The sequence below is a fragment of the Takifugu flavidus genome, chromosome 5 (assembly GCF_003711565.1).
Source record: "Takifugu flavidus isolate HTHZ2018 chromosome 5, ASM371156v2, whole genome shotgun sequence".
Taxonomy (NCBI): Eukaryota; Metazoa; Chordata; class Actinopteri; order Tetraodontiformes; family Tetraodontidae; genus Takifugu; species Takifugu flavidus.
The window spans coordinates 10,189,461-10,217,303 of record NC_079524.1 but is presented as its reverse complement, the minus strand read 5'-3'; the positions used below and the strand labels follow the sequence as shown (position 1 = coordinate 10,217,303).

Genomic DNA, 27,843 nt, shown 5'->3' with positions numbered 1-27,843 from the left:
GAAAACACACACACACACACACACACACACACACACACACACACACACGTGAGGTCACATTCTGCAGTTCAGTATCTGCACCTCACATGCAGATAAGATTTTCACGTTCATGATCCAAGATGAAGAACTTGGACCCTTAAAAAAACTTGTGATAAATAGAAGATCTGGTTTCTTTTTGTAATTCACTCTGCAGAAATCACATCACCTGCTTTACCTGTGGTTAAAACAATACACAATGTTTAGGATCAAGCTTGGCCATCCCACCCAAAACTATCCCAGAACAGAGTTCATACAAAGGTTCCTGGTTCCTACTGTAAGGCGATAGGAGGAACCACAAATCCAACATCACCCCAGCTGAGGTTCTGTCCCGTATTATATCTGCCACTGACTTGATACTGTTGTTCAACGTTAAGAATACGGAATGGTGCCACAGACAAATCCGTGAACTGAACCCAACAGGAAGTCACAGTTGAACGGGGAAATTCAAGGAAACATTATTTTAAAAAAAAATCAAATTCAAATTCAAATTCTCGCACATGCAACATCTGGGAGAGTCTAAATCCAGACATTTATTTACATCCATGCACATGGACAGCGCCACCTTCTGTCAAGAGGAAGTTAAAGTTTGTATCCATTTTTGTGGCGTTCATCTCAAGCGATCAGTGACGTCATGACACATGTGGCTGTTGCACATCCCAGCGTGCACGGAGCGCTGACGCCCGGCCCCCACGTGCTCAAACCTTCCCACATGTCATTTGTGATTTCTGCTTTCATTAAATACTATAAAATCCAATGAGAAATGAGAGTTTATCGTGTTTCATCTGTAGTTCCATTAAAATCCCCTTTGATGCCAATGGATCCGTCACTGTCTCTATGGCAACGTTTGATCTGCTGGAATCACTGACAGTATAGCACATTTTATCTGCTAGAAACACAAACACGCATACTTCATCGCAACACTATTCAAGAGAGCAACACTCACAACTGAAGAGATAAAATATTTTACTGGAATAAATGAATTTGTACGGTTGCTGATTGATAAAGGTGGACTGACTGATCCGATCACGGCTCAACTGCTACAGCAGATCTTCAGAACAAGAAGTCACTATAAAGACTTATTCAAAGTCTTGTTTAAATATTTTATGCACAGTAAATAACCTGCTATTTGCAGCTGTTGGTGCTATTTTCTTGAAGTAACATCAGGGAATAGGCGTTTAACAGTCAAAATGTTGTTGTTAAATCAGTGGGCAGTACAGTAAACCCCTCTGCCCCCCCCTCCCGCTCTCTTTCCCTCTCTGGGTTAAGGCACAAGTCTCTTGGCACTGATTGTGCTGAATCATGTTGATATAGAACAATGACTGGCTGGACAAAACTGACAACTAATGAAATAACTCGGCAGGAGCGGTTGACACCCTCTGAGTTTGGGGCAGCACCAGGGGCACCCCGTCATTTCCACACAGACGACCTATGACAGGCCAGTTGGTGGGGCTGGTTCGGACCCCCCTCAACATCACGTATATATTGAGCGTGTCGAGCCATCGCGAACACACTGGCACAGACAGATACTGGTGAGAGGTTTGAGCATGTTGTTCTTCAAATGTGATGTTCTGTTTTTCTCTTCCTGATATCGTTTAGCTTTGATTATTTCTCTTTGCTTTGCTGAGTTTTATTTCTCAGACCCATCCCATTATTATCTGGCCTCTCTCTTTCAGCTTCATCTTTGCTGATCCATTAAAAATGGCCACGGACCACCAGAACCCTGCATCCAAGCAGCAGCAGCCAGGCGCCAGTGCATTCAAGGTGAGAGGGAAATATTAGCTTCAGCTTCCTGCCTACAGCTTCTCAACCCTTGCAGCCATTCTTTTCTCCCCACAGCTGGTTATCTATGAGCAGGAAAACTTCCAGGGACATTGCCAAGAGCTGACTGCTGCCTGCAACAACCTCCAGGAAGCGGGTGTGGAGAAAGTTGGCTCCATACTGGTGCTGTGCGGACCGTGAGTGTGGGTCAGAGAAAGACAGAACTCCAGAATTATTCATAGAGATGGGGAAGGGTCTTTGTGTTTCAATGTTTTTTCTGAAGATAAAGCACAGCCATACTTCCCTCCTCAGATGGGTGGGATACGAGCAGCCTGAGTGTAAGGGAGAGCAGTATGTGTTTGAGAAGGGGGAGTATCCTCGCTGGGATTCCTGGACCAACAGCAGGCGTAGTGACACCATTGCTGCATTCCGCCCAGTTAAAGTGGTAAATCTAGCAACCAAACGCAACCACCATTAGTATTTTAGCTCCCTATTTTTGCCTGGCTAACACCCCTTCCTCTCTCAGGACAGCCAGGAGCACAAAATTGTCCTTTATGAAAATCCCAGCTTTGCAGGGAAGAAGATTGAAATCATAGATGATGATGTCCCTAGCTTCCACGCACACGGCTACCAGGAGAAGGTTTCCTCTGTGAGGGTTCAGAGTGGCACGTGAGTTTACGCTACAGAAAGATGATAATCTATTGACACTATTGTATATTTTTTTTGACATGTTTTGTCTTTTCTGTCTGGGTTCAACAGTTGGGTTGGCTATCAGTACCCAGGCTACAGAGGCTATCAGTATCTCTTTGAGAAGGGAGAGTACAAGGACAGTGCTGAGTTTGGAGCCCAGATCCCTCAGATCCAGTCAGTCCGGCGCATCAGAGACATGCAGTGGCACCAGAGGGGAGCTTTTCATCCCATCAACTAAGCTTGCAACCCTTTCCTGTAATAATAAACCTCAGCAGCCCTCCCATCCCCTTTCATATACACTATACAGCATTTTGGTATCTGTTGCTGCTGCTTCAGTATTGACACTCTTTGAAGCAAACTAATAAATTGTTTGTTGATTAAACTCCGTTTGCCTGTGGGATTTCACTTGATTGATATTATTTAAATAATAGAGAATGTAAAACCGTTTATCATGACAGCTCCGGGTGTAGTGACATGGCGTGGCCGCCAGGCGGCGGTGTAGGGTCGATGACGCTTCGCGTTTGGGGTGAAGAAGAGATCAGAGACGAAACCTGAGCCAACATGCATACAGTCAACCGCGTGTTATTTTATGTTATTTAAATACCTGAAGATTTGATTTTAATCTTTGTGAACCTTTTTTTAATGGTCCACTGTATCTAGTAATCAGAACTCTGCCTGAAACGTTGGTATGATTTGTTTTCTTCATATAAATGTGGCCTTTAGCTACTCTCGGCTAGCTCTGTAAAAAATGTTTAAAATGATGTGCCATTTATATGTTTAAAGAAATATGCCTGTATTCGACCAACTAATCTGTAAACTGTTAGGCTTGTCTGTAGTTACCTAAACATATTTTAAGCGTCACTTTACTGAGCTTTGGATCAGATTCTTCATTCCTTTTGGGGTTTTTTTGTTGCACAACTACCATTCATGACTGTATATATGTTGTCTGTTCTGGTACACATGTGCATTTTGACATACTGTTAAAAGCTCCGATATCAAGTAATAAAACCTTAAATGAAGTATATCTTAGTGAATTTAGTTTTAATATCAGATTGGTTCGCTGCAAATAGACAGTTGTTGGTTCCTAATCTTTAAGCAATTGAAAATAGTCTTAAACAGATTTTCATTTAACTTTTTCTAATGTCTCTCCGACAGTCACCATGCCTGTCCTGTGCAGCAGCTGTTTAGATAAACGCGCTGTGCTGAAACGTCCAAAAACTGGCCATTCCCTGTGCAAAGACTGCTTCTTCTGGGCATTTGAGGAGGAAGTCCACCAGACGATAGTGACAGCAGAGCTATTTAAACATGGCGAGACAGTAGGAATAGCAGCCTCTGGTGGGAAGGACTCCACAGTACTCGCACATGTCATGAAACTCCTCAATGAACGCTACGATTACGGGTTGACCCTCATGCTCCTGTCAGTGGATGAGGGCATCACTGGTTACCGAGATGACTCCCTTGAGACGGTGAAGAGGAATCAGCAACAGTACGAGCTGCCCCTGAAGATTGTGTCTTACGAGGAGCTTTACGGCTGGACAATGGACGCAATCGTGAAGCAGGTTGGACTGAAAAATAACTGCACCTTCTGTGGAGTGTTCAGACGGCAGGCTTTGGACAGAGGAGCCATTATGCTGAAGGTGGACAAGATATGTACAGGTGAGATGGCCCACAGTGTTGTCAGCAGTTGCTATGGTAACAGTTACTCTATAACTAACACTAAATTAACATCACTTTGGCTTTTTTCCCCCCTCAGGTCACAACGCTGATGATGTGGCAGAGACGGTTCTGATGAATGTCCTGCGTGGTGACATAGCTCGGCTGCGTCGCTGCACTGCCATCTCCACAGCCAGTGAAGGCGACGGTGTGGTACCACGCTGCAAGCCCCTGAAGTATGCGTATGAGAAGGAGATCGTCTTGTATGCATACTTTAAGAAGTTAGATTACTTTTCTACTGAGTGCATTTATTCTCCCAACGCTTACCGCGGCTACGCCAGGACCTTCCTCAAAGACTTGGAGAGCGTGAGGCCCAGCTCCATCATTGATGTCATCCACTCAGGGGAGAACCTTTCAGTACGGGAAGATGTGAAGATGCCTATGCAGGGAACGTGTAGCCGCTGTGGATACATCTCCAGCCAGTCGCTCTGTAAATCGTGTGTCCTGCTGGAGGGTCTGAACCGAGGCCTGCCGAAGCTCGGCATTGGCAAACACCACAGACTGCACGACAAGATCCTGTCGCAACAGCCGCTTACTGAGAGCGAGGAGCGAAAGCTGAAGGCGGTTAACTTCTGACGTTTTTATTCGCTGAAACTGACAGTACATCTTGGAAGATTTTATTTATATCAGTTAGTCAAACTCTGACCTCACTTTTGAGATCTCAATCATTGTGTGAATCATTATTTTAATCTCAAATTACTTACTTTAGATTGTTTTATATGTTTCTCTAATCCCTGACCATACTCACCGGGACACTGAGACACTCTGATGATGTTATTTTTCAGTGGCATAAATTTTGTTTCATACATCTATCCCAGTGTATGTCACATTATTTTTCATGTCCTGTCGTCCTTTTTATTTACTAGTCTGAAAATCGTTTCAAAAACCAATAAATGATTGTGCTGTCGAGATGTTTTTAATCTTTTTTTAATCATTAAACAATGTCAATTTCTAAAACGCCCACCAGTCGAGTGAACGTAGCCGTGATGTAATTCCAGTTGTGGTCGCTGGGTGTCGCAGGTCGCCCCGGAGCGTTTGGCTCGGCGCGCGCCCCCCTCAGACACACGCGGCGGCGCGTGCCCGCAGCTCCGGACAGGCGTCAGGGACGCGGCGGCTGCGGAGGTGGTGAAGTTCTGGGAGGAAAAGTTGTTTAACGGAGGAAAAAGCTCAGCAGACGGACGCGGACCGGAGCCAGACAGCCAATATGGACGATTTAGGTAAGGAACAGAGTCTTTTAAAGCAACGTGTGCGTGTGCGAGGCGGAGGGAGAGTCTGAAATGAGTGTTTGTGGTCACTTTTACTGCGGGAAAGATGGCTGGTTGCTCCCAGAACGGTCTGGTTCTCTATTTGCGAGCGTCCTGCTGCTCAACAGTCCCTTTAAACCGATATTTTCTTCGGGTTCCACTTGTTTGTCTTGATTTGCTAAAGTCGTTTTGGAGATTGTGGCTGCCAGAGGGCGGCGAGGGGGTGTTTGACTCACATTTTGACACCAAGCTTTAACGTTACCTCCTCAACTTTTGCCCCCCGAGGCTCCTCATTCCAGCTTTGAAGTGAGTCCACAGGCCTCCTCCTGGATTCTCTCTGCTGGATCTGATCCAGGGGAACAGAAAAAGTGGTTCCTAACAGCTGTATCCTTGCTTGGATCCGACCTTCAGCCGCTTTGTGGCGTAAAAGTGGTCTCAAAGAGGAGCAAACAACAGTTTAAATGAAAACTTAAAACCACATCTCAGGTGCACATGTCTGGAGGGCTTTTGCTCTGTTGTCATTTATGTGACAGCAAAGACATGTCCAAAGTTCAGGCCTACTTCACAGAACTGAGCCAGAAAAAACAATATACAAGCCACAGATTGCAAATTCACAGTGACATTTAAGACAGACTAAGACCGCTGGACTCTCTCGTGTCCCTCCGCTTCAACTGTGCTCAGCGCCAATAAGAACAAATAATCCCCACAAGCACGTAAGTGAAGGCAGCAAACCCTCGGCACGACAGCGGCCTCCTGCGTGGTTTCCTGGGCGACTCTATGCGGGATGCCCCCCTATATTCTATTTTTTCTGCTCCACTGGTACACCTCTGCAGCTTGTTGGCCATTGACCTTTGACCCCCGAACCTTTGAATGTCTACTTTTGCTGTTGTGGTTTTGGACAGCTGATGGCTTTGCCATATACTCCTGCAGGATCGACCAGCACTGCCGCCGCTGCCTCCTTTCAGCTCTTTACCCACATTTTGACAGTGAAAGACCCAATTGTTGGTGGACGATGGTGGCGGGGCGGGGAAGGGGGGCTGTCGGGGAATGTTGGCCATCGTTCTGTGTCAAGGTCCAAGGCCAGATACTCTGAGGATTGTGACCTATGTCCTGGGCGCCGTGGCACCATGGTTTTGGTTTCTTCACATCCTCCTCAAGCGCTGAGGAGCCAGCATTGATATTGATTTCTGATATTGGTCCTATCAGAACTCTCATTGTTATTTAGAGCTCCAGGTTTGCAAAGTTCCCCCTACTGTGCTCCGACGTTTACAGACGTCATCTGACACATCGCTAAATATGGAACAAACATGAAATCTGACATGACAGACGTCTGCGGAGCGTCCAATAAACCTTCGGCTAACAAGCCGTCGTCTCGAGGCTCACGGGTGATGGGCAGGTGAGCGTGGAGCTGTTTGGAAACCCAATCCCCCCTCCCACTCGTCGGTCTGTGTGCTGACCTGTTCTCCCACTGAGGGGGATTCCCTCTGTGTGGTCTGTCCTTGAATAGTCCACACTGGGACAAATGTGTCCCTCTTCCTGTCCGGGAGTCTGGACTGTGTGTGCTGGGTAAATTCCTCAGGATGGTGCCAGATTCAGGTGGGTGGACCCGGGCTGGACTTTTATTGACAGGCTGGAGGGTTTCGAGCAAACTGGGAAGTGTGAAAGAATGGGTTTGGTTCATGCTTCCTCTTTTGCTGACATGAATTTGGATCTTTTTCGTGTTTTAGCTTTGTTTAACTCCTTGTAATTTTAGTGTGACGCTCTGATCGTGGTTGTGTTTCCTTATCGGCCAATATCGATCACCAATCAATGGCTTTGTGCTTCACTTATTTACTTATAGAGGAAAACAATGAAGAGGCACGGCCTGTATTTAAGGTCAAAACAAAGCTTCAGGGTGTCTCATGACCGGTGATTGTGACTAGTACATGCATCTCCAGTACTGCTTTGCTGAAGCTTCGCTGGAGTTGAAGCGAGATCTTCAGGCGTTAAATCCTGATCATCTGGATTTTAGAGATCCGGAACCGCAGCTGCTGAACCATGCCGGGCTGCTGCAGACACCACGTGGATCCTTGCAGGCTTTCTGCAGCCTACCAAAGGTTTGGTTGAAGGCCTCGGTGGTTTTCAGTGTCACCAGAGCAGCTTTCATCACCCCTCCTCTGCCCACTGGAGCGGCTGCCTGTAAACCAGCCACACTCTGGAGCTTCCCGCCCATCCTGCTCACAGCTGACCTCACCACACGCTCACATCCTGAGGAAGCCGAGGAGGGAAACAATGACCAGAGGCCGGCGAGCGCTGGGGTCTGCAGAGGTTTTCCCCCCACGTTGAGTCAAGATTCCTCCGACATGACAGAGACCGCAACAGGGAATTACATGGAAATGTTCCAATCGCAGCTGCAGTTGCAGTTGCCGTTGCTCGGCAGGGTCCGTCAATGTTACCGGGTGTTACCTCAGCTCCAGCCCCTCTCCCCCACCTCCAAACTGTCAGTCACTTGATTTACTAGGAAGTGCTTTTATTTTGGTACAGCTTTCTCTCCAGGGCCGTGTCATCTTTCGGGCTGCTCGGCAGAGTATTTTTAGTTGTGTTGTTTAGGACTGTCCCTTTTTTTTTTTACTTGCCAGAAGACCTCTGTGGCCGTGCCACATTTATTTCTGACGTGTAGCTGATTTCAGAGCGGCGCATCATTTTGATTCGGGTCAGAGGCGAAGGCTCGGCCTTGGTGCCATCCTGCTGTTTTCTCAGAGGAATGGCTGGAATTCCTGCGCTGTGATCTGATAAACCCTGCAGGACTGTACGTGCGCCCACAACCTCTGGAATGTGTCCACACTCGAGCGCCGTGGCACAGAGAGCCACTGTGAAGTTAAATCTGAGCCGAATTATTTTCTGCGACAGCTTCATTCCTCTGTACTCGGCACAATGGACCATTGAATCGGAGAATGTGCTGGAAAAACTGAGCTCCGTGGCGTCCGCTGCATGTTTGTCAGTTGTGGTCACCAGCACGGCTTTTGTGTGACCTCAGCCGGTCGGCTGATGGCTCGTCAAACTTGCATTATTGTAGATTTGCTCACAATTTGGTTCTTACAAAACTTACTGGGAATCAGTTTGAGGAAGTGACACTGTGATCACGCTGGTGAAAAACCAGTGGAATTGCGTCAGAGTCAGCCATCTATATCTCTTCGCTTTGATCAACAGAGCTTCCTGCTGCGGTCCGATCCAGCCTGTTCCCTGAGCTCCAAGGCTCTCCAGCCGGCTCAGTTTTGTCAGCTGGCCTCAGCTAAAGAGCAGTTGTTCCCAGCTCCATCGTGGCAGCGACGCTAAAGACAAACTGGGAGGCTGGGGTGAAGTGCAGAGGTCAATCCCCGGAGCAGGTGGGCCGCCAGGCTCCGGCAGCAGCGACGGGCCGTCTCGGTTGTCCTGTAGCAACACGGTCTTCACCTACGTTCCAATGGGAGAACGTGTGAAAGTGGGGCTGCAGGAACGCTGGGTTTTTGGTCTTTGTTTCCCCACCGTGTCGGTGCAAACTGGGCTCCACACCACAGGTGCAGATTATTTTCAGCCGCTTGTGATATTTCAGCACATTTGCACAGACGGACTGCCAGATTTAAAATAGGCCCCAGGTCCCTCTTTCGTGACTTCAGCACTCATCTCCTGGAAACTAAAGAGACTCACCACCGCCTGTTCATCACGAATGAAGAAAAATGGTTTAGAGCAAAGCGGGCACTGACGTTGGATCTCGTTTATTAACGCGTTGGTTTGACATCGGACGGCATTCTGACAGATGAGCTGCGTTTCCTGGCGCACATGTTTCGGCTGCTGATGAAGGTTGTGCTGTAGGTAGATGATTACATGAACATGTGGGAGGTGTCGCAGTGCTCACCACAGTTATTACAGTTCAAGGTCTGAATGAGAGACAGTTAAACAAAACAAATGTCCATTTTTATGTTGGTCTTTGCCAGTTTTCTGCATCTGTTGGTGGAGACTTGTAATTTTCTGTGCATGGAGTTCCTTAAAGGCAACAACACACCTACAACAACACACACGACTGTCACACTACTGTCACACTACCCCAGCATTCCTGCATCACAAATGTGACAGATGTCGAAAGGGATGCACCAAAACAGATCTGGCCGGATGAGTCACATCAGGCCAGATGACCCGCACGTTGATTGACAGTTTTACATGGACTAAAGTGCAAAAGCACCACTGAAAGGGGACCTCCAGCCCATCCTGGTGCTCAGTCAGACCACTCCCCCAGCACGCCGTCACCACTGCCTCCTCGATCTCTGTCAGAGGTGCTGTCAGCCTCACACGTGAAGGAGGAAATTACAGGTCCAGCAGGTGGAAACGAGTGAGTACCGATCCTGTTGGACCCTCTTTTGAGTGTTGGTGGATACGCCAGGTGACGGAGGTGAGCTCTCCCAGCACGCGGTTGCATTGTTGATCAGTGATTATTACTTTCCGTCAGTTTTTACATTTTGTCCAAAGGTTTTCTGCTGGCATCAGTGGTGACAAATCATCATAAGTGGTTTAAAGTAATTATTTCGGATAGTTTCCCGATTACGGAGACACTTTTGTAGCTCAGCTGTCTGATCCGGTGATTGGGTTTCGAGCTCCGGGCCCTGTAGTGTAACAGTATGCAGCGACTGATGCCGTTTATTCTGGACAGGCTGACGATGGACGTGTGATGTAAGAGTCTATTTTGTTCCTGCATTCCAACGACCACTCGTCAGGGTAACGGTGTACCCAGTCAACCCTGGGAACACTCTGAAGAAGAGTGTGTGTTTTGTTCTTTTCAGCTTAGATTTACCCACGTCTGGACCTCTTTTGACATGTATTTAAGGTCAGCAATATGCTTGATCTCCATTTTATTTTATTTTGAAATTGATGTATGAATGGAACCAGACTAGAGCCCGGTTTCCCACCTGTGTGTGTGGGTGGTGCTGGTTCTTTTTAGACTGGGGGGATCTCACAGGGGATCTTTCATTAAGAACTAATGAGTCACGTCTTGTCATGTAGCTATGGTGGTCACATGACCTCACTGTGCTGCAGTAAAATGCTTTTTGGCGGCTGTAATTCTAATACTGACCTGTCATGTGACCTTTCAGACGCATTGCTGGCAGATCTGGAATCTACTACATCCCACATTTCGAAGCGTCCCGTGTTCTTATCTGACGAAACCCCCTACTCAATCCCCACTGGGGGACACTCCTACCAGGATGTATGTGTGCCTCCTCCAGTCCCGCCTGCGCCTTCAGCAGACGCTCTGAACGGCTCCTTGATCGACCCACCACACTCCCACCACTCCTCCCAGCAGGTGCGGGAAAACCTCTTTTTTTTAAACGCATGAAACTAGGAACATGTGAACTGAGGTCTCCTGATGAATTTCTGCAGTCTTTAGGCTCTGTCCAGAAGAGCTCATGGTCCCAGGATAGCAGCAGCTCGCCATTGCCCCACCCCGAAGAAGACCACGTCTACAGGTATCAGGACGAACACTCGCCATCTTCTGTCATGTGAGGTGTCGTTCGGCCTTCAGCGGCTCTCTCTGTCGCTCTTCTTCTAGTTTCCCAAACAAACAGAAGTCGTCTGACTCGTCCTCAGCAGCCATGACATCAGCTCTGGGCAGTAACCTGTCGGAGCTGGATCGGCTGCTCCTGGAGCTCAATGCAGTTCAGCAAAGCTCCCCATCATTCCCCACCACAGGTACGCTCGCAGCCCTGTTGCTAATGATTAGCAGTGGCAACATGATGCTTTTAGCTTTGGACCATCTGACAGTAGCTTCCACTCTGAGTCGTTGTCATATTGCCTGATATGAAACCAGTCATTTGTAACCTGACAAATAACTTCTGCTGGCTCACCTGTTCAAAGAGGAGGCTGCTCCACCTTTACCGTCCTGCAGTATCACCCATTACGAGAATGGTGGCGGCCTCGACGTCATGGTAACTCCGCCCCCTCAGGAGAAATCTGGGAAGAACGGGACAAGGCTGGACGATGCCCGACCCACCGTAGAGAGCTTGCTGGATGAGCTGGAGAGCTCGGTTCCCTCACACAGGTGCTGAAAGGCTTTATACTTGATTTAATTTTAATATCTGACACGCAGGGTTATATCAGTGGGGAACCATTTATCATTTACACGTGTAAAGTCGATGTTGCGTGTGTGTTTCAGTCCTCCGGGTCACCATGACGACTTGGACTCACCTGCTCAGCAGCAAGCAAGAATCTCAGCTTCCTGCGCCACACGAGAGCTCGATGAGCTCATGGCGTCTTTGTCAGACTTTAAGGTACTGAAGGGAACTTTTCCAAAGGGAACGGAACCTTGTCCTGTCACCTTCCTCATTGGCTTTCTGTCCTCTTCTTCTCTGCATGTCTGTCCTGTAGCCCATCTCTCTGGGCTCCCTGCTGGACCCAGCAGGACTCTCCTCCTCCAGTACTCCTCTTCCTCCAGTCTCTTCCTCCACCACTCCTTCTTTCATGGCTCTTTCCCGCGCTCCTGCCTCCCCTCTCTACCCTTTGCCTGCCGGTCTTGTGCTGCACATCGATGAAGACGGAGTAGACCAAAACCACGTCCCTCCCCATAGTCCCATCTCCTCCCTCTCGGCAGTCAGTGACACAGACCTGGATTCTACCCTCGCCAATAACCTGCTAGCCATCACTCAGAGCCATGTGCGAGGTAGTACCAGTCCATCCAATACTGTAACAACCCCCTCCCTCACCTCTGTGAACACTGTTCTGGACCACAAGTCCCCCAGCCCATCTATGGAACGGCTCTCACCCTCACATACTGTCCCCAAACCCTCCAGTCCTCCTGAGACTGTAAACAATGTTCCCACCTGTCACCTGGATCTGGAAACTCCTTCCCCCATCCCAGTTTCGGTTTCACCTCCATCATCCTCCTCTTCCTCACTCCCTCCTCTGCCAGCCTTCAACAGTCCCAGCAGACCGTTGCCAGATTCGGAACCCAGCAACCTCCCCATGACAGAGCCCTCCCTGGATGAGGCCCTGGATAAACTGCTGGCCATGAGTTTTGCCCAGAATCACACCTCCTCCCCACATCAGCAGATGGAGGTGCCCTGTCAGGAGGAGGTGCAAGAGGAGTTCATCCTGCCCGTGGACAGAGGCAGCATACGTCCTGACACGTTTGCCAGCACCACCATCACGGACGAGTCTGTGGACGGGAATGGAGATCTGGATTGGGCCGACGAGGAGCTGTCCATGTCCTTTCATGATGGAATGGACGGCACCATGACGCCGTACACCGAGCGCCCGTTCACAGATGGCAGCATGACGCCACTGACTGAGGCCAGCTGGATGGATGAGTCCATGACCCCATCCTCCTGCCCTGGGACGCCTGAGGCTGCGCTGGACCTGCCGCTGCTGCAGACTCCCACTATGGAACGCGTCTCCGCCTCCGGACATGTATGCCTCCCATCGTGGCGTGCTCGGCTTTTAGCATTTTGGTTTTGATCATTCTGCACAAACGTGAAGCATTTAAATTCAGAATTTTGCATGAACTACCGGTAGTAATAGCAATCAAATGAATTCATCAATAACCAAATCACAGGTCAGTTCAGGGTAGGATGTTTTTAGGAAGTTTTGAGGAAGTTGTGACGGCAGTGCTGTGCCCTCACCACACTCACCGGTTGGTTCTCTGCATGAAGACCACACTCTCCTCCTGGGAACTGTGGAGACTGACGCATGCGTTCGTGTGTGACTCTTAACCTACTGACCCCTGCATCCCAGCCTGGCTGCTTGGATATGTGATGATGCCTTCACCTCCCCCCGGACCCAGATAAAGTCGGTGATCAGACGGACTAAGGAGACCCTCAATGTGCATCCGATGTATCGTGACGGTCAACAGCGCAAGAAGGTGGGACCCATCATCGTGAACAAAAACAGCTCTCAGGATCGCCTCATCGAGGAGCTGCAGGGAAAATTTGGGATCGGCCGCTCGGACCGGCGGCGCAAGCAGTCCGATGAGTGGCTGACGGAGGGCGTCATCGTCACGTCCAAGCCGCAGCGTTCCCGTCCCGATGGGGCTGGCGCTGAGGTCGAGAAGGTTGGCTCCGGTGTGTTCAGCCATGTCAGAAACATAATGTCTGTTTCCACGCTTCCTGTTTGTCTGTCTATCTCCTCTTCCCCAGATTATCCTCACCCCAGAGTCACCTATCCCCCAAAGGAAGGTGCTCCCTCCTCTCTCTCCATCCACCGCTCGCCGCCCCCACATTATAGATGAACGAAAACACCCAATCCTGCATCCTCCATTGCCTATCCCACCGCCACCGCCCCCACCTCCTCCACCACCACCTCCGTCTCCACCACCACCACCACCACCACAGCCTTCTCAACTCAAGGAGCAACCCTCCACTCTGCCGCCCCATTTTATTAAAGCCCCGCCTCCTCCAGCACAGGTTATGGAACCTCCTGCTCCCAAACCAGAGCTTCATCTGCCTGTTGATAACAGTCCAGCTCAGCCTCCTCCAGTGGAGCCAGTTACACCAGTGGCTCCCAAAGTTTTGGTGTCTGTAGGCTGCCAAACAGAGTATGATCCAGTGTTCTCTTCAGCTCAGGCATGAACCTGCTGTGCTCCCATTTCATTTCTTTACTCTACATTCTTACACTTCTGTCTCCCGCATCCTCATCTCCATTTTTCATGGTGGAACATTTCAGATCATGGCTCAAGGGAAAGGCGGCGTTCCTGCAGCAGGTCCTCTAACTCAGGTCAACAAGCTGGACAACATGCTTGGAAGTCTGCAGTCCGACCTCAACAAACTGGGAGTCCAGACAGTAGCAAAAGGAGTGTGTGGCGCCTGCTGCAAGCCCATCGTTGGACAGGTGGGACGATACTTTAAACATTGTGGAAAATGGCGGAAATTCAGAGTTGCTGAAAATAGTTTTTTAAATAATTGCTGAGGAGCTGGTCAACACCAGGTAGCAGGAAGGTCTGCATTACTGTGTACTCAATATTCCCTGGTGACTCCTGATCTACGATGTAGGTCGGAATTATGAGCTCCACTTGGCTTTTATACAGCCCAGTATTTGGGGCACACTGTAGCCAAACTGGAGATGTGTTAATAGTTGTAAACTTTTATTTTTCATGTTTTTAAACACCTCCATGTCTTGCATGTGCAGGTGGTGACCGCCATGGGCCGCACGTGGCACCCCGAACACTTTGTGTGCACTCACTGTCAGGAGGAGATCGGCTCCAGAAACTTCTTTGAGCGCGACGGCCAGCCGTACTGCGAGCAGGACTACCACAACCTGTTCTCGCCACGCTGCTACTACTGCAACGGACCCATTCTGGACGTGCGTGCCTGTCACTCTCCGTGTCCTTTCACCTGCTGCGTCCTGCGGTGAGGACCCAGCGACAGTAACCATGTGTGTTTGTGCGTTCAGAAAGTGGTGACGGCGCTGGATCGGACGTGGCATCCTGAGCACTTCTTCTGTGCTCAGTGTGGATCTTTTTTTGGACCAGAAGGTAACGACGTCTTCACACTGACAGCTGCTCATGTGTGTAAACATTCCTGATGTAGTGAAGAGCAGCGGCGCAACACTTGAATGAATGAATTACATGACATGATCCAACAGCGCTGGACTGCAAGTTTCTTCTGTTTATGAGTTTACATATAAACACATGTTCTTGCTACGTGCTAGAAAATACTTTATTTGTTCTAGTTTCACGTGAATTGAGGGCTTCTGTTTGTGATCCTGCGAAGGTTTTCATGAGAAGGACGGTAAAGCCTACTGCAGGAAGGATTACTTCGACATGTTTGCGCCCAAATGCGGCGGTTGTGCTCGAGCCATTCTGGAGAACTACATCTCGGCGCTGAGTAGCCTCTGGCACCCCGAGTGTTTCGTCTGCCGGGTGAGTAACTCGGGTTTCAGAGCAGCCGTCAGTGGAGGGATGGATCCCCGCGGTCCCGTCCGCCGCGGGGTCAGGTTCGAGGTGACAGAGGTGACGTTGTGTCTCTGGTCCGCAGGAGTGCTTCACCCCGTTTGTGAACGGCAGCTTCTTCGAACACGACGGCCAGCCGTACTGTGAGATTCACTACCACGAGCGCCGCGGCTCGCTCTGCTCCGGCTGCCAGAAGCCGATCACTGGCCGCTGCATCACCGCCATGGCCAAGAAGTTTCACCCGGAGCACTTTGCGTGCGCCTTCTGCCTGAAGCAGCTCAACAAAGGAACGTTCAAAGAGCAGAACGACAAGCCGTACTGTCACGGCTGCTTCATCAAGCTCTTCAGTTAGAAGGGACGCGGCGCCGAGTGGGGGGGGCGTGGTCTAATCAGGTTTGTGCAGCTGAATCCAGTCATTCAGAAAACACTGAAGCTTCAGTACGTGAAAGAAATATTTTGCTTCTTATAAAATTTGCTTTTGTTGCGTCAGCGCTCAGCGGTGAAATGTTGGTGAACACTGTAGACGTCCAGGAAACGCGTGTCTGATGTGGTCGCTCACTGGTTGAGCGTGTCCTCTAGAAACCATGAACCAGGAAGCTGCAGCAAGGAGCAACTTTTTAAAGGGGTTTCCGAGAGTATAGAAGCTTTTTAACTGCTTTAATCTTTGACACAAGTACACTCCTGGTGTCGCCATGTTAACTGGAAATGAAATGTTTGTGTGAACTTGATTGTTGTGTCTTCAGAGCCACCAGCAAAGATTAGAAAAGGACTCTTCACCTCAAAATCACGTAATTTTGGAAACTGCAGAGACGTCTTTCTCACAATTCGAATCCTTTTGTGCCTCAGATTGTTTTCCTTTTTTTAATCCAAAGTTTTTACAGAATGTTCAAGTTTTTCTAATGTATGACAAAAAAAAATGAACAATTCTCCAGTAACTAGGGTCAAATGAAAGCTTGCGCTGTACTCATCCTTCAGCTCTGAATCCTCCTCCGGTGAGTTCGGGGAGGAAGACGAATGTTTCCAAACCAAAAATGTGTACATGAGTAATTATCGGTGAAGTCCATATTTTTAGGTGAACGGTCCCTTATAAAAATGAGTTTCTTCTATGAATCAATTTGCTGATGTACTCATCTAACCTTGTAGCCAACGGTAACTTCATACTAAAGATTATTATTAAAGCTGTTCTGTATGTTGTTGTAGTCCTGCAGGATGCTGTTTCCACATAATCTGTAAGGATTTCGTGAACATCTGAATCATTGAGTTCAGTTTTAATAACCACTCGTCGACTGAAGGATGACACGTGTCAATTATGAAAGAAAACGCTGTGACATTCAAACATTGTGCTCATCAGCAGGCTGACGGTGACGGCGCCTCCGGCCTGCTGAACATCTACTGTATTAACAGCTGTTCGTGTGTGCTTCAGGGAACCTTTGAGCCTTTAATCTGCTGAACCTCTGCTATCACTCTCATAGTTAACATGCTGTTTAACCAAAGCCATGTCTTCTTTGTGTTTTCTAGAATGTTCGTCACTGACATTCTTTCTCTCAACTGATCATAAATAAATTGTTTTGCTATCAAAAATTTGTTTCATTTTCTTGTACAGTCAGCACAGAAACAATTAGGCCAAAAGTGATAGGACCACGTTTGGTTTCTAAATTCTGGTAAATTTGCGGTTTTGTCTGAATTTCTAATCAGTTTTTGACTGTTTTTCAGTTGACACTTCCTCCAGAATTTATAAGACTTGTATTCTGTTTTTGGAAATACTCTTTGCAGTGAAAACTGTCCATTTTGTAAGCTACATTGTTATAGAAAATCTGACAGCCTTTAGGAAAATAAAGCTTTAATCTGTGAATTTGCCCAAAACATAAATATGAAACATAACAATAAAAACTCTTTAACATTAGGCTCAAATCATTTAACAAATCTGGTCACCATAAACCCAAATTATTACTATGCTGAAACATCGCAGGGGGGAAATAACATCTTCCACCTTCAAGTGTCGCCCCGCTCTTCCTCGCTCTCTTCACCTTTAAGACCCATCTTTTCTCCAGTTAGAGAGCAGCTCAGAATCGCTCTGCGCACCTCATTTTTTTCTTCTGCAAAATGAATATCAGAATCAATTAGATTCAAAATAACATGTCAAGCACACACATTACACTAAGAAAAAACTTGCCTTTGTTTTTACACTTGGGAAGCATCTGATGTAACTGCTGTTTGTTGTACTGAATCAGAAACTTCTGACAGGTTCGAATCGTTCCTGGGATAAGAAACACTTTTAATACTGCTGGTAATAGGAAAGGTGTGTATCGTTGAGTTTTCTTCACCTCCAACATGCAGACAGTTGAGGAAACATGGGATCTTCTGCCCGCGGGTTTCAATGCCTGTAATGAAAGGCAGTGCAGACCAGAGGAGCCGGTAGAACTTTTTGGGGAAACGCAGCAACACAATTCCCGTGTGAGCGTTGAGATATTTCACTAAAAAAAAGAAAAAAACATGGTGGAGATTAATATCATCATCTATAAATTATTTTTTGTGTGTAATAATTTCAGCCCAAACTTTAATTACGGTACAATTGTTAGTGTGTTCAGATATTCAGCAGCCCGCTGCCTGGTAACTGCACCCTTGATTGAACCATTAGTTGCTTCCTTCCGTCATGAAACTATAAATGCTGTGGATCATTCAGGCCTGGTGACAGTTCAGGTAAATGCTTTAATTGTTTGATGAAGTGTCCTCACCGCAGAATCTAATGCTGCACAGAGCCGCTCCGTAGTCCCCGTGTGTGCGGGCCACCGCTGCCTTCACGGCCGCAGCGACAGCTCGGTCATCGAGGTGAAGCAGGCTGCTCCTGTTGGACACATTCACCTCGCACAACAGGTACCTGCCGGCAGACACACAGACGCTCAGAAACCATCACAACACCAAGAAAAACCGGGATTCGAACACATGTACCTGGACTTTACCCGCACCATGCCCACTCAGTTCTTCTTCAGAGGAACTTCTGCCAACCAAAAACATTTCTCTTCCTGGCGCTATCGCCCCCTACTGGAAGATTAAATGCGGGTACACTTGGTTTGTAATACTGGTTAGAGAGAATACGTAATGAAGCTCAAAACAAAACGTGTCCGTTGCGTATCAAATAAAAAAACACATTCAGAAATTATTCAAGATCAATCAAGAGATCTGAACGCATACGTTTTAGGCGGAGATTATACATTTTGTGCGTGCGTTTTTTTCGCCACAACAAATTAACCACGAAGTTGTACAGAATCGGCAAACGCTGACCATTAAAACAATCGCACCCGGTCGGTAACTATGACAATGTCCAGCGTCCGCAGCCAATCACGGGCCGACTTTCCCGTTTCCCACACACGTTGACGCCATCTTGAAATTCCACCCGCAGTTTGTCAAGTCTCCATCAGAGCCGAAAACACAACAACTCTTTCTCTCCACCGGAGCGTCGGTATGAACGGCTCACGAAACACGCCGGCGCGGGCGGCCAACACCGGACAGGCGGATGCGGACGCCGGTTCGGAGGCGAACCACCGGGATCGAAAGGCGGGCGGGGGGATGTTGAAGAAGCTGAAATCCAGACGCAGAGAAACGGAGAAGTGGCCTGCGGTCACAGAGGATGAGCTCCGGGCTCTGGGAACCAGCATCACCCCGGATCACGTCCTGGGTCTCCGGGCTATAACGGAGGGTGAGATATAAATTCCGTTTCTAAATTCAAACTGCACAGCGACATAAAACGATGCTATTGAACACACTATTCTAGGCACAGGGGGGAATGTGCTGTAACGTTGCCTAATTGGCCACTTTTCCTTCCGTTTTATCACTGTAAGAAGTCTGTGAGCATTCCTAAAAGGAAGGATGTGACTTATCCAGGGGCGTCACAAGGAATTTATGTGGCCCAGAGCCCCCCTCCGAATGTAGCTGAGAAATTAGGGACGAAATTGTGATCGACATAGGATCAAACTGCTTAAATGTGATGTTATAGCTCATTTTCATGTGACCCCGTTCACCCCTGAAAATTAAAGCTAAATTCAAAACTCATTAAAGATCCTTCCTCAACGTATTGATTTGAGAACAGATGTTCCTGTCGGACATTATTCACAGACAAAACAGAATTTATGGTTTAGATTCATTTGGCTCTTTCTGTAAAATTCACTCCTGGCAGGGAGCAGCACATCTGGAACGTGATGAATGAAAACACATCCTACACGGTCTTGTTGAAAACCCTCTAATTGTTGTGTTTTTCCTGAAACAGACAACAATAATGTGACCGCACACCATGTTACTCACCACAGCAGCTCGGCGGTCTGAGAATTTGTTGTCTTAATGTCTGACTAAAACAGTCTTGGTAGATTAGTAGAACAAACTGTATTTGCTCTGTTATATTTCAGATTATCTCTGCAAACCTGAAGACAATGTCTACAACGTGGACTTCACCCGTTTTAAAATCAGAGACCTGGAGACTGGGACGGTTCTGTTTGAGATCGCCAAACCTCCCAATAGCGGTCAGTGATGACTTCACCTTTGACCTCCTCCTGCCCAACAAAGAATTGTTTTCTGTCTGCTGTAAATACCAGCAATAGCAGCTTTGTGTTTCTGGGTTTAGCTCCTGTGGAGAGTGAGGAAGACAGCGCAGATGTGGACGCCAGCGCGGGGCGTTTTGTGCGGTACCAGTTCACACCAGCATTCCTCAAACTGTGCACAGTGGGTGCAACGTGAGTGAACGGAGCACATCGGTAAAACTCGCCTCCCGCTGCTCCTTCCGTTCTTTTCATACTTGCTCGCCGTGTTTGTTTTCATCAGGGTGGAGTTCACGGTGGGCATCCGACCCATTAACAGCTTCCGCATGATCGAGCGGCATTACTTCCAGGGACGCCTGCTCAAGAACTTTGACTTTGACTTTGGTTTCTGCATTCCCAACAGTCGCAACACTTGTGAACACATCTACGAGTTCCCGCAGCTTCCTGATGAGCTCAGTGAGTCTGACAAAATGATTCCGACTTTAACCCCTTTTCCTTTAGTGGGGTGGTTGGTGTTGGGGTTACACTTACACAAGAGCAGGAAGTCCGGGTCCTTTTAAGTGTTTGACTGATGAACCCTGAAATGACCTGTTGCATTGATTATCTTCTCACCCTCTCTGTTCTCATCCAGTTCGCCAGATGGTGGCGCGTCCATATGAAACCCGATCAGACAGTTTCTACTTTGTGGACAACAAACTGATCATGCACAACAAGGCGGATTATGCCTTCAACGGAGGTCTTTAGGTTATTTTCTGGATTGAATTCAGCCCTAAAGCTTCTTCGGTTTGACGAAAACTGACAAACATTCTCTGGGTTAATCATGGATCCATTCTTCAGAACCACGCACAGCTCAGGTTCTGGGACTCGGTTCTGTTAGTGTGGCAGAACACATTGGCCTTAAGTTTGCTGTCTCTGCTGGAAAGGGACACTGAGATCTCAGACTGCGTTAATTGTAACTGATTTACTTTAGTTAATAACTGTTCATCTTTTTGAGTTTTGTCATTTTTATCATTTATCATTCCAAAAATGGAAAAAAAAGCAGATGTTTGCCAGTATTTGTTGTAAGACAAGATCATGTAGCACCAGTTGACCTTCCTTGCAGTTTGTCTTCATATTTAAGATGGACTTTGAGAGAACATTAACTAGTCTTTAGTCCTTTATTTTGAGAGCAGCATGAGCTCTCCTTCATGGCTGATATTTATCCTGTTACATTTTTACGACTGAAGCTAGGATGAAAACTAGGATTTCTACGATGTGTATATTGTCAAGATGATGTCTGTGTCTGTTTGATTTGTTGTCTTTCCTCTGCTCTGATGCCTCGTTCATTTGAAATAAAGATTGTAAAAAATGTGTTGTAGATAAATGCTCTGCAGTGCACTCTTCTGTCTGATTAAGAAATTCTAAATGGTACTTATGGCTAAAATGATAAAGAATATGAACAATATTCTTATACCCTATTAATTATATAAACATCTTAGAATGTTTATATTAAAGCTTCTATGAAATGTGTATTTCTAACTTTACAGTAAATATGCCTTTATTATGTAGTGGAATTTCCAGGTGTTCACGATACCACTATTTGTATTTTACCACAGTGCATAAGTAAATGTTTTATATTGCACCTCTACATCCAAACGGCTCACTGTTTACAGAACTCCGTACACGGACTACATTACCCACAATCCTCCCCTGAAAACAGCAACACCACGTGTCCTAAAGATGGCGGCTGATTCAGATGAGTCAAGCAGCAGCGATGAGGAGGCTCTGCGAAGATGCCAAGAGGCGGTTTGGGAGACCAAGACAGACCAACAGAAAGGTGCAGCGTGTTTATTTTCATCAAGACAGACCGAAACGAAAATATTTGCGGACAAAGTCAATGTGTCAAACACAACCAAACATCCTAACATAGCACAAGTAGCTAGTAGCTACTTTAAACTGTTTCCTGTCATAATAGAAAAAAAAACATGCTCTTGCAGTTCTGGTCCTTTTATACGGTCTTTGCGACGCAGTCTGTCCAGAGTTTTAAGATTTGAGCTGTTAATAACTTCTAAACGTGTTTCGTAGATGCAGACTCAAGGGCGCAACAGTCAAAGAGGCGAGTAAACAACTGTTTTCCGCAATTGCCAGGGTTCCTTCTGTAGCTATAGCTGTTAATGTATGGATCATCCTATGGGCTCAACGTGGTTCAACTGTTCCCTCCATTGTTGTTTATTTGTGTTACAGAGTCGTTGTTATCGAACATGAACATGATGGAAATGAGCTTCAGGTCTCGCAGGGATTCCGAACACACGTAGCCAGAAAGTTGGAACATCTTCTCGACAGGTGAGTGAGGAAAGACATGTTTCACCTGAATATCTGCCAGGTTATTTAGAATCATATCTTTATGTTGAGATGTTGGTTTGTAAATTGAAAGTATTTGACATTTCTTTGAGAAGAGTTTTAAACTGTCTTCATCAGCATTATCACGGACACCAAAACTTCCAGCACAGAGTTTAAACACGGTGACAATGATGATAACGATAAAGGTAACGTCTGCATTCATGGCATTTATTGTATGTACATTGTGATTTTATAGGATCCTCTTTAAAACTTAACTCTTTCTTTTGTAGGCTTCCGCCTGTTTACGACTTCGATCCCAGGACAAGCTGCTACTGAACCCAAGGCTCCTGCGAGGCGTCCGCCTGTTCCCAGCTCCAGGTTCTCCTTCTGTTCTCCTGGATAAAAAGGTTGTGGTTCGCATTTTCATATCAGGACTGACGTTAATCTGTTGTAGCGACAGTGACAGCGAGATGGAGACAAGGATAAAGGAGGCGGCGGTGTCCATCGAGGACCTCCTACCCTCTACAGCAGTGCTGGCTTCATTTGAATATGGACAGATTAAGGAAAATGTTATAGAAAAGAAGAAGAAGAAGAAGAAACGACCTCCAGAATGCACGGATGATGTTAGTGGACGCTCAGAAAAAGATGTACTGGTGAAAGTCAAGAGGAAAAAGAAAAGGCGAGCAGCAAAGGAAGAAGCTACAACCTGAACGTTTTGTTGTGGGGCGTGAGTGTTGTCATGGAAACCATCTTCTGTCACAAATCTGAGATGAGGGGAAAATATATTCTTCTTTTTAAATGGACGACAGTTAAATGTTAGATTATTTTTGAACGCTTGAAAACTTTTTAATAAAAGAGTGAAACGGTCAGAATGTGTAAAACCTTTTGTAGGACAACTGAAAAGTTTAGAACAAACAGGGATAGGCTGACAAAATAAAAATTCCAAAAGCAGACACCGACTCCATATTTTTACACGTCGTATTTATTTTGTCTTTTCATTTATTTGTTTTCAAAAACAGACTGACAAAAAAAAACAGGTAACATTTTAAGTTTCAGCTCCTTCACACACGGGTGAATCTTTCCAGCGACCTTGCTCGGCTCTGGAGGTTAATGTCGGCCCAGGACGCCGCCGCACTGCTGGATCCAGCACAGGACATCAGTGAGGGTGTGAGGGACATAAAACTCCTCATCTTTCTTTTCATGCTTTCTGTTTTCCAGTGTGAACTCCTCATCCTCACCTTTCTTTAATATCTACAGTATGCTTCAGTGACATGGTCACAATTCCAGCTTTTATTCAACAGACTACTTGATCGCTTTCTCACTTTTATCAATTCAACTCTTTCTGATATTTTCTATGCCTAAAAAAATGCTGATTTTATCAAAATTGACAAACTTGATATAAAATTGTATATATAAAAAAATTCCCACTTGTGCTCTTTTGTACATTTACTGTGCTGTGGACGCCATCTGTGCAGGGATGTAGCTGATGTCTGAAGGTGATGGAGACAGGAGGTGAGACTGGTGACTGTCTGATGGCTGAGAGGGCGGGTACAGCTCCAGGCTCTCTGAAGATGCTGCCAACAGGTGAGACATGTGACAGCTGAAGGCTTTTGAAATCAGTTTTTCTCTTTACGTTGCGTGCAAAACGAGTATAATCATCAAAACTAAAGAATGATTTCCATCAAAAGTGGTCACGGGATGTGTGTTTGTACCTGGTACAGGTGTGTTTGGCTGCAGTTGTAGCGAGTCCTCTGGCACAGGTGAGTCCGTGTGGTCTTCCTGATCTGCTGAGAGAATCTGCCCAACAACGTAAACGTCCAAAATTGAATGTTTTTTCCCCTGAACAGACCCGTCCTCCCTTCAAAGCCAGTTTACCTGTCTGACTGCAGTGAGACTGGTCAGCGTCCCCAGACCGCCGCTGTCGGCGATCACCAAGGCCTGAGACAGCAGACTGGACGAAGGGTACTGAGGCGAGTCCGACTTGTACACTGCGTGGTAAGAAAGTTGCTCGTTAAGCTACGGAAGCCTCACAGGGACACTTGTTGCCTCAAAAGAGTTGAGGGGAAATTTAAAAATAAAGGAAGAAGTGGTGTGATGATGTTGCTGGAGCCTTACTGTGACAGGGCAGCGGTGCCATGGTGGCCATGAAGGGGCTGGAACCCATGTGACCCTGGAGGTGCTGTGGCATCGGCTGCTGCGGCGAGGCGTGGAGCTGCTGCTGAAATGAGATCGGCTGGAGGGTGGTGAATCCCGTGCCCATGTTGTTGATGACGGGCACGCTCTGAGGCTGCGTCGACGTCAAACCTGCGATGACATCGCGCTCTGAGGGATGTCGTCTTGGCTCTCGGCTCGGAAAATCGGAGAAAACGGACGCAAAGTTACCGATGAGGAGCGAGGACTCGCCCAGGCTCATGACGCTGGGCAGGGACGCCATGATGAGGCTCGGCGAGGACGCTGGTGAGGTTGACAGGCTGTGCAGTGATGTCAGAGTGCTTACTGGTGGCAGCGGACCCCCACCAGACACCTGAGCCCAGAGAACACAATGGTGATACATCGATGACAGGTCCTGCTGACTTAAACAAAGATGGCCGCCACATCGCTAAAAGAAGGTGGTCTTGTGAAAGCAGGCTTTAAGAGCTTAGAGAAAATGGGTTAAAAGTCATTTTAAGCAACTTTTGAAAGCTAAAATGGGCCTTTTGGGGTAAAAGCCCAGATTTCAGGCTTCACCTGGATCTTCTCACCTGTTTGGGGTTTTCGAGGAGTGTGTGACTGGGCTCCAGCTGGACTGGACTGACCACCAAACACCCAGTTCTGTCCCCCCCGCTCAGCCTGGCCAAGTTCACGCTGTCACACAGCATCTGTTGGCTGTACTTCACAACTGGAAGGAAAACAAAGGTTCACAAGCACTTTGACCAGAACCAGAAGCATCAGCTCTCATAAGTGTGCCTCGGGGTTAACGTACCGGGTTCAGGGCTCGTTGGGAGAGTGTGGTTAGCAGATGAAGACTGACCAGTAAAAGGTGTGTCCAGAGCCAGTTTGTGACGAAATGTCTCCTCTTTGCGGCGGTTGGCGAACCAGTTGTACACCCGGACCTCCGTTACCAGGTTGGAACCAAGGCCAGCGAGCTGGGAGGGGGACACGCCCCTCTGGATACACTCCGCCCTTAAGGGGGAGGGACATATTTTGAAGCAGAAGGAGTGGGAGTAATGCCCCGTGTCTTCATCATGACTTTATCAACAGCCCTCAGTGTTTTGGGCTCTGACCCAGGTCTGGTTAGGTCAACCTGAGCAAAACTCACCTGTTACACTCCTCCACTAAACCCTCCCTCTCCTCCTTGCCGGGGTTCTTCTGTCGTTCGTAGGCTTGGAACAGGATCTGCAGAGACGCCGGGCCCCATTTGAAGCGGTTCCTGCGGCCCTTCCTGGTCTCCTCGCCGTGCTCCACTACAGACACCAAGCCGTGTTTGGCGTTGGTGAATTCTGGAAACATTGGGTGATTTAGTTTGTGTGCCGAGCGTGTGGTTGGAAGCTAGTGCTGGCGGCAGGTGCTCACGCTGGCTGATCTCGCACTGCTTCTTGATGTACCAGGTGTACAGCGCTGCTCTCTTCTGGTTCTTCATGGGCGTCCCTTTGTTGAGGTGCTGGGAGAGGTGGGATTGGTTCAGTCCGGTGGCCTCTACCACCTCCCTCTGGGGGAGGTTATGCTGCTGCATGTAACTTTTCACCATTTTAGCAACATGCCAGGGATCCTCCCTGTCACAGGTACAGCACATGTCAGTCCAGCTCCTCTGGCGGCGTTGTACTAATGATATTTGACCACCAGGGGGCGTTATATATTTAAATTTAAAAACAAGGAATCTGGTCTTGTGATCATGGTCTTGTCTAGATTAGGCCCTTACTTGGAGGTTTATTTAATATTTACAACAGGAATGCAAAAAGCTAAATAGATTCGGACTGGACACTAGAAAGAACTTGGGAAGACAGCTTATTCTGTATAAACATGGAGCACCACTCAGCCACAGAGGGGGACCTGCTTCATTATTCAGATGTGTATGTCTGTCAGGACAGAAACAGCTGGGGTAAAAAGATGTATTCAATTTTAGTTGCATCTGAATAGGCCTAAAATAATGAGCTCACCTCTATCCAATTGTAGGGATTTTAACTTGTGCTCAGTGACTAAATCTGTTTCTCTTTTTTTTGTTGTTTTTTGCTGTTAAGGTGACACTGACACAGAAGCAGCCTGGGTAGATCAATATTTCTGTCTCTGTTGTCGAGTTTTGGAACCCTGGGTTCAAACACTCACGTACAGAGAGAGAAGCACCTTATTGACACAGAGATAAGGTGACGCTCACGGGGACAAAGTCCAACCTGGTCAGACTGCTGAGGCGAAAAGTGTTTTAGTGACTTACGCGTTCACTCAAATGGCCATTAAAACATACACGCCACCAAAAATCTTAAAAGTTACCACATTTAAGGAGTGATTCATATGAAAATGCGACGAAATATTCTGAGATATGCATAAAATGTGGTTTAAACTATGTCAAAAGCAGCTGATAAAGCATATAGATCAGGCAGATGTTGTGTAAACAGCAGGTCACATGACTGTGCTCCATTAATCTTCACCTGCATGTAGCTTATTTATTAAGAAATGTCCAGGGAATAATGATGGGTCTGGTAATTAGTAACTAGAAAAGGAGGAACCCTCTTAAATTCTCCCCAGAAGCCAGAGAGAGTCAGAGAGCGGAGCAGGAAGTGAAGAGGAGCACCCATGAAGGTGAAGAAGGTGGGTTTTTTACATACTGCAGCAGCTGCTCCACCTCGGCTCTCAGCTTGGACGCCTGCTCTGATGGAAGCTTCTCCACATCTTTGAATATCGGCGGCGAGAAGTCCATCTCGCCCTCTTCGGAGCTCTCGCCATCCCCCCGCTCCCTCCTCTCGGCGTTGGCCCTGTCTCGCTCCAGCTCCCCGATGGCCTGGACCAGGATGTCCCGGGACAGACCGGACTGCAGCAGGGCCCAGACCAGCTGCTCCTGCAGGGCGGTGAGGCTCTTAGGCCTCAGCTTGGCCCGCTCCTCCTCTGTCTGCTCTTCCATTAATTCCTTTCAAACAAACTGGGGGGGAAAAAAACCACCTGCTGCTCTCGTGTGCACTCCAGCGCTCAAATGACCATGAGAGCGGCACTGGCTCCAGACCTCCTCATGTTGGTGGGCTCCGTTCAGCTGAAGACATTTTTCTCGCCGTGTTTCCTCAGCTGCCTGGTTTTACCTCTCCACCTGCTGATTTGCTTTCAAAGGTCAATTTTGTTTTTTTTAACCTTCCTCTTGTTCACCCCCTCCTCTTCCTCCTCCTCACAGTCACCCTGTGAACTTTGTCCCCGCTCTCTCGCTAAGCAGTGCGATTTGAAACCAACGGATGAAAATCGAGCACGGGGAAAGAAAAGAGAGACGATGCATTAAAGCAGGAACTTAAACGTTCTCGCATGTCTTCATGGTTCTCAAACGAGCAGAACATGAAAATAACTGTAAAGGGAGGCTGGTGCGTGCCTTGCGGCCACTAGGGGGCGACACTGCATCACCTGAACGGCTCGGAATCGGTCAGAAAAGCCCAAGATCTGGTCAGACTGGGTTACAACCAGCGTTGTTGCTTTTATCCACGTTTTAAAACCG

The 27,843-nt window shown here is 47.5% G+C and overlaps 7 protein-coding genes across 11 annotated transcripts; 5 read left to right on the top strand and 2 right to left on the bottom strand.

Annotated features, from left to right (window-relative positions):
• The first annotated feature begins 1,421 nt into the window (after nucleotides 1–1,421).
• On the top strand, nucleotides 1,422–2,872 carry crybb2 (crystallin, beta B2). The gene is made up of 6 exons (XM_057033427.1): nucleotides 1,422–1,568; nucleotides 1,713–1,800; nucleotides 1,876–1,994; nucleotides 2,110–2,242; nucleotides 2,324–2,466; nucleotides 2,557–2,872. The coding sequence occupies exons 1-6, from the start codon at nucleotides 1,468–1,470 to the stop codon at nucleotides 2,723–2,725; spliced, it is 753 nt and encodes a 250-aa protein (XP_056889407.1). The 5' UTR covers nucleotides 1,422–1,467; the 3' UTR covers nucleotides 2,726–2,872.
• A 134-nt stretch (nucleotides 2,873–3,006) lies between these two features.
• On the top strand, nucleotides 3,007–5,109 carry ctu1 (cytosolic thiouridylase subunit 1 homolog (S. pombe)). Of its 2 annotated transcripts, none has more exons than XM_057033420.1 (3): nucleotides 3,007–3,173; nucleotides 3,643–4,143; nucleotides 4,241–5,109. In XM_057033420.1, the coding sequence occupies exons 2-3, from the start codon at nucleotides 3,648–3,650 to the stop codon at nucleotides 4,774–4,776; spliced, it is 1,032 nt and encodes a 343-aa protein (XP_056889400.1). In that variant the 5' UTR covers nucleotides 3,007–3,173; nucleotides 3,643–3,647; the 3' UTR covers nucleotides 4,777–5,109. The 2 variants fall into 2 exon arrangements, with proteins under 2 accessions (XP_056889400.1, XP_056889401.1); XM_057033421.1 differs by having other exon boundaries at nucleotides 3,008–3,169.
• A 151-nt stretch (nucleotides 5,110–5,260) lies between these two features.
• Nucleotides 5,261–16,911, top strand: LOC130526057 (paxillin-like). 2 transcript variants are annotated; one of them, XM_057033413.1, is made up of 15 exons: nucleotides 5,282–5,417; nucleotides 7,456–9,849; nucleotides 10,547–10,755; nucleotides 10,833–10,918; nucleotides 11,002–11,141; nucleotides 11,307–11,490; nucleotides 11,605–11,719; nucleotides 11,817–12,854; nucleotides 13,228–13,494; nucleotides 13,580–14,005; nucleotides 14,106–14,270; nucleotides 14,568–14,741; nucleotides 14,832–14,913; nucleotides 15,152–15,300; nucleotides 15,416–16,911. In XM_057033413.1, exons 5-15 carry the CDS (start codon nucleotides 11,045–11,047, stop codon nucleotides 15,680–15,682), a joined length of 2,964 nt encoding a protein of 987 aa, XP_056889393.1. In that variant the 5' UTR covers nucleotides 5,282–5,417; nucleotides 7,456–9,849; nucleotides 10,547–10,755; nucleotides 10,833–10,918; nucleotides 11,002–11,044; the 3' UTR covers nucleotides 15,683–16,911. The 2 variants fall into 2 exon arrangements, with proteins under 2 accessions (XP_056889392.1, XP_056889393.1); XM_057033412.1 differs by lacking the exon at nucleotides 7,456–9,849 and having other exon boundaries at nucleotides 5,261–5,417.
• A 242-nt stretch (nucleotides 16,912–17,153) lies between these two features.
• pop5 (POP5 homolog, ribonuclease P/MRP subunit) lies at nucleotides 17,154–18,607 on the bottom strand. Of its 2 annotated transcripts, none has more exons than XM_057033434.1 (5): nucleotides 18,280–18,607; nucleotides 18,066–18,208; nucleotides 17,655–17,804; nucleotides 17,500–17,587; nucleotides 17,154–17,423 (listed from the first exon to the last, which is right to left on the bottom strand). In XM_057033434.1, exons 1-5 carry the CDS (start codon nucleotides 18,297–18,299, stop codon nucleotides 17,414–17,416), a joined length of 411 nt encoding a protein of 136 aa, XP_056889414.1. In that variant the 5' UTR covers nucleotides 18,300–18,607; the 3' UTR covers nucleotides 17,154–17,413. The 2 variants fall into 2 exon arrangements, with proteins under 2 accessions (XP_056889414.1, XP_056889413.1); XM_057033433.1 differs by having other exon boundaries at nucleotides 17,154–17,426; nucleotides 17,504–17,587.
• A 142-nt stretch (nucleotides 18,608–18,749) lies between these two features.
• On the top strand, nucleotides 18,750–21,222 carry unc119.1 (unc-119 homolog 1). Its single transcript, XM_057033428.1, has 5 exons — nucleotides 18,750–19,027; nucleotides 19,731–19,844; nucleotides 19,946–20,054; nucleotides 20,143–20,315; nucleotides 20,491–21,222. The coding sequence occupies exons 1-5, from the start codon at nucleotides 18,793–18,795 to the stop codon at nucleotides 20,601–20,603; spliced, it is 744 nt and encodes a 247-aa protein (XP_056889408.1). The 5' UTR covers nucleotides 18,750–18,792; the 3' UTR covers nucleotides 20,604–21,222.
• Nucleotides 21,223–21,534: 312 nt separating this feature from the next.
• c5h12orf43 (chromosome 5 C12orf43 homolog) lies at nucleotides 21,535–23,129 on the top strand. Of its 2 annotated transcripts, XM_057033430.1 has the most exons (6): nucleotides 21,535–21,675; nucleotides 21,924–21,954; nucleotides 22,083–22,181; nucleotides 22,317–22,384; nucleotides 22,469–22,556; nucleotides 22,633–23,129. In XM_057033430.1, the coding sequence occupies exons 1-6, from the start codon at nucleotides 21,579–21,581 to the stop codon at nucleotides 22,886–22,888; spliced, it is 639 nt and encodes a 212-aa protein (XP_056889410.1). In that variant the 5' UTR covers nucleotides 21,535–21,578; the 3' UTR covers nucleotides 22,889–23,129. The 2 variants fall into 2 exon arrangements, with proteins under 2 accessions (XP_056889410.1, XP_056889411.1); XM_057033431.1 differs by lacking the exon at nucleotides 21,924–21,954 and having other exon boundaries at nucleotides 21,555–21,675.
• A 9-nt stretch (nucleotides 23,130–23,138) lies between these two features.
• hnf1a (HNF1 homeobox a) lies at nucleotides 23,139–27,778 on the bottom strand. The gene is made up of 10 exons (XM_057033415.1): nucleotides 26,978–27,778; nucleotides 25,731–25,930; nucleotides 25,477–25,657; nucleotides 25,141–25,340; nucleotides 24,920–25,056; nucleotides 24,561–24,702; nucleotides 24,294–24,482; nucleotides 24,054–24,166; nucleotides 23,891–23,975; nucleotides 23,139–23,752 (listed from the first exon to the last, which is right to left on the bottom strand). The coding sequence occupies exons 1-10, from the start codon at nucleotides 27,268–27,270 to the stop codon at nucleotides 23,625–23,627; spliced, it is 1,668 nt and encodes a 555-aa protein (XP_056889395.1). The 5' UTR covers nucleotides 27,271–27,778; the 3' UTR covers nucleotides 23,139–23,624.
• Nucleotides 27,779–27,843: the final 65 nt, after the last annotated feature.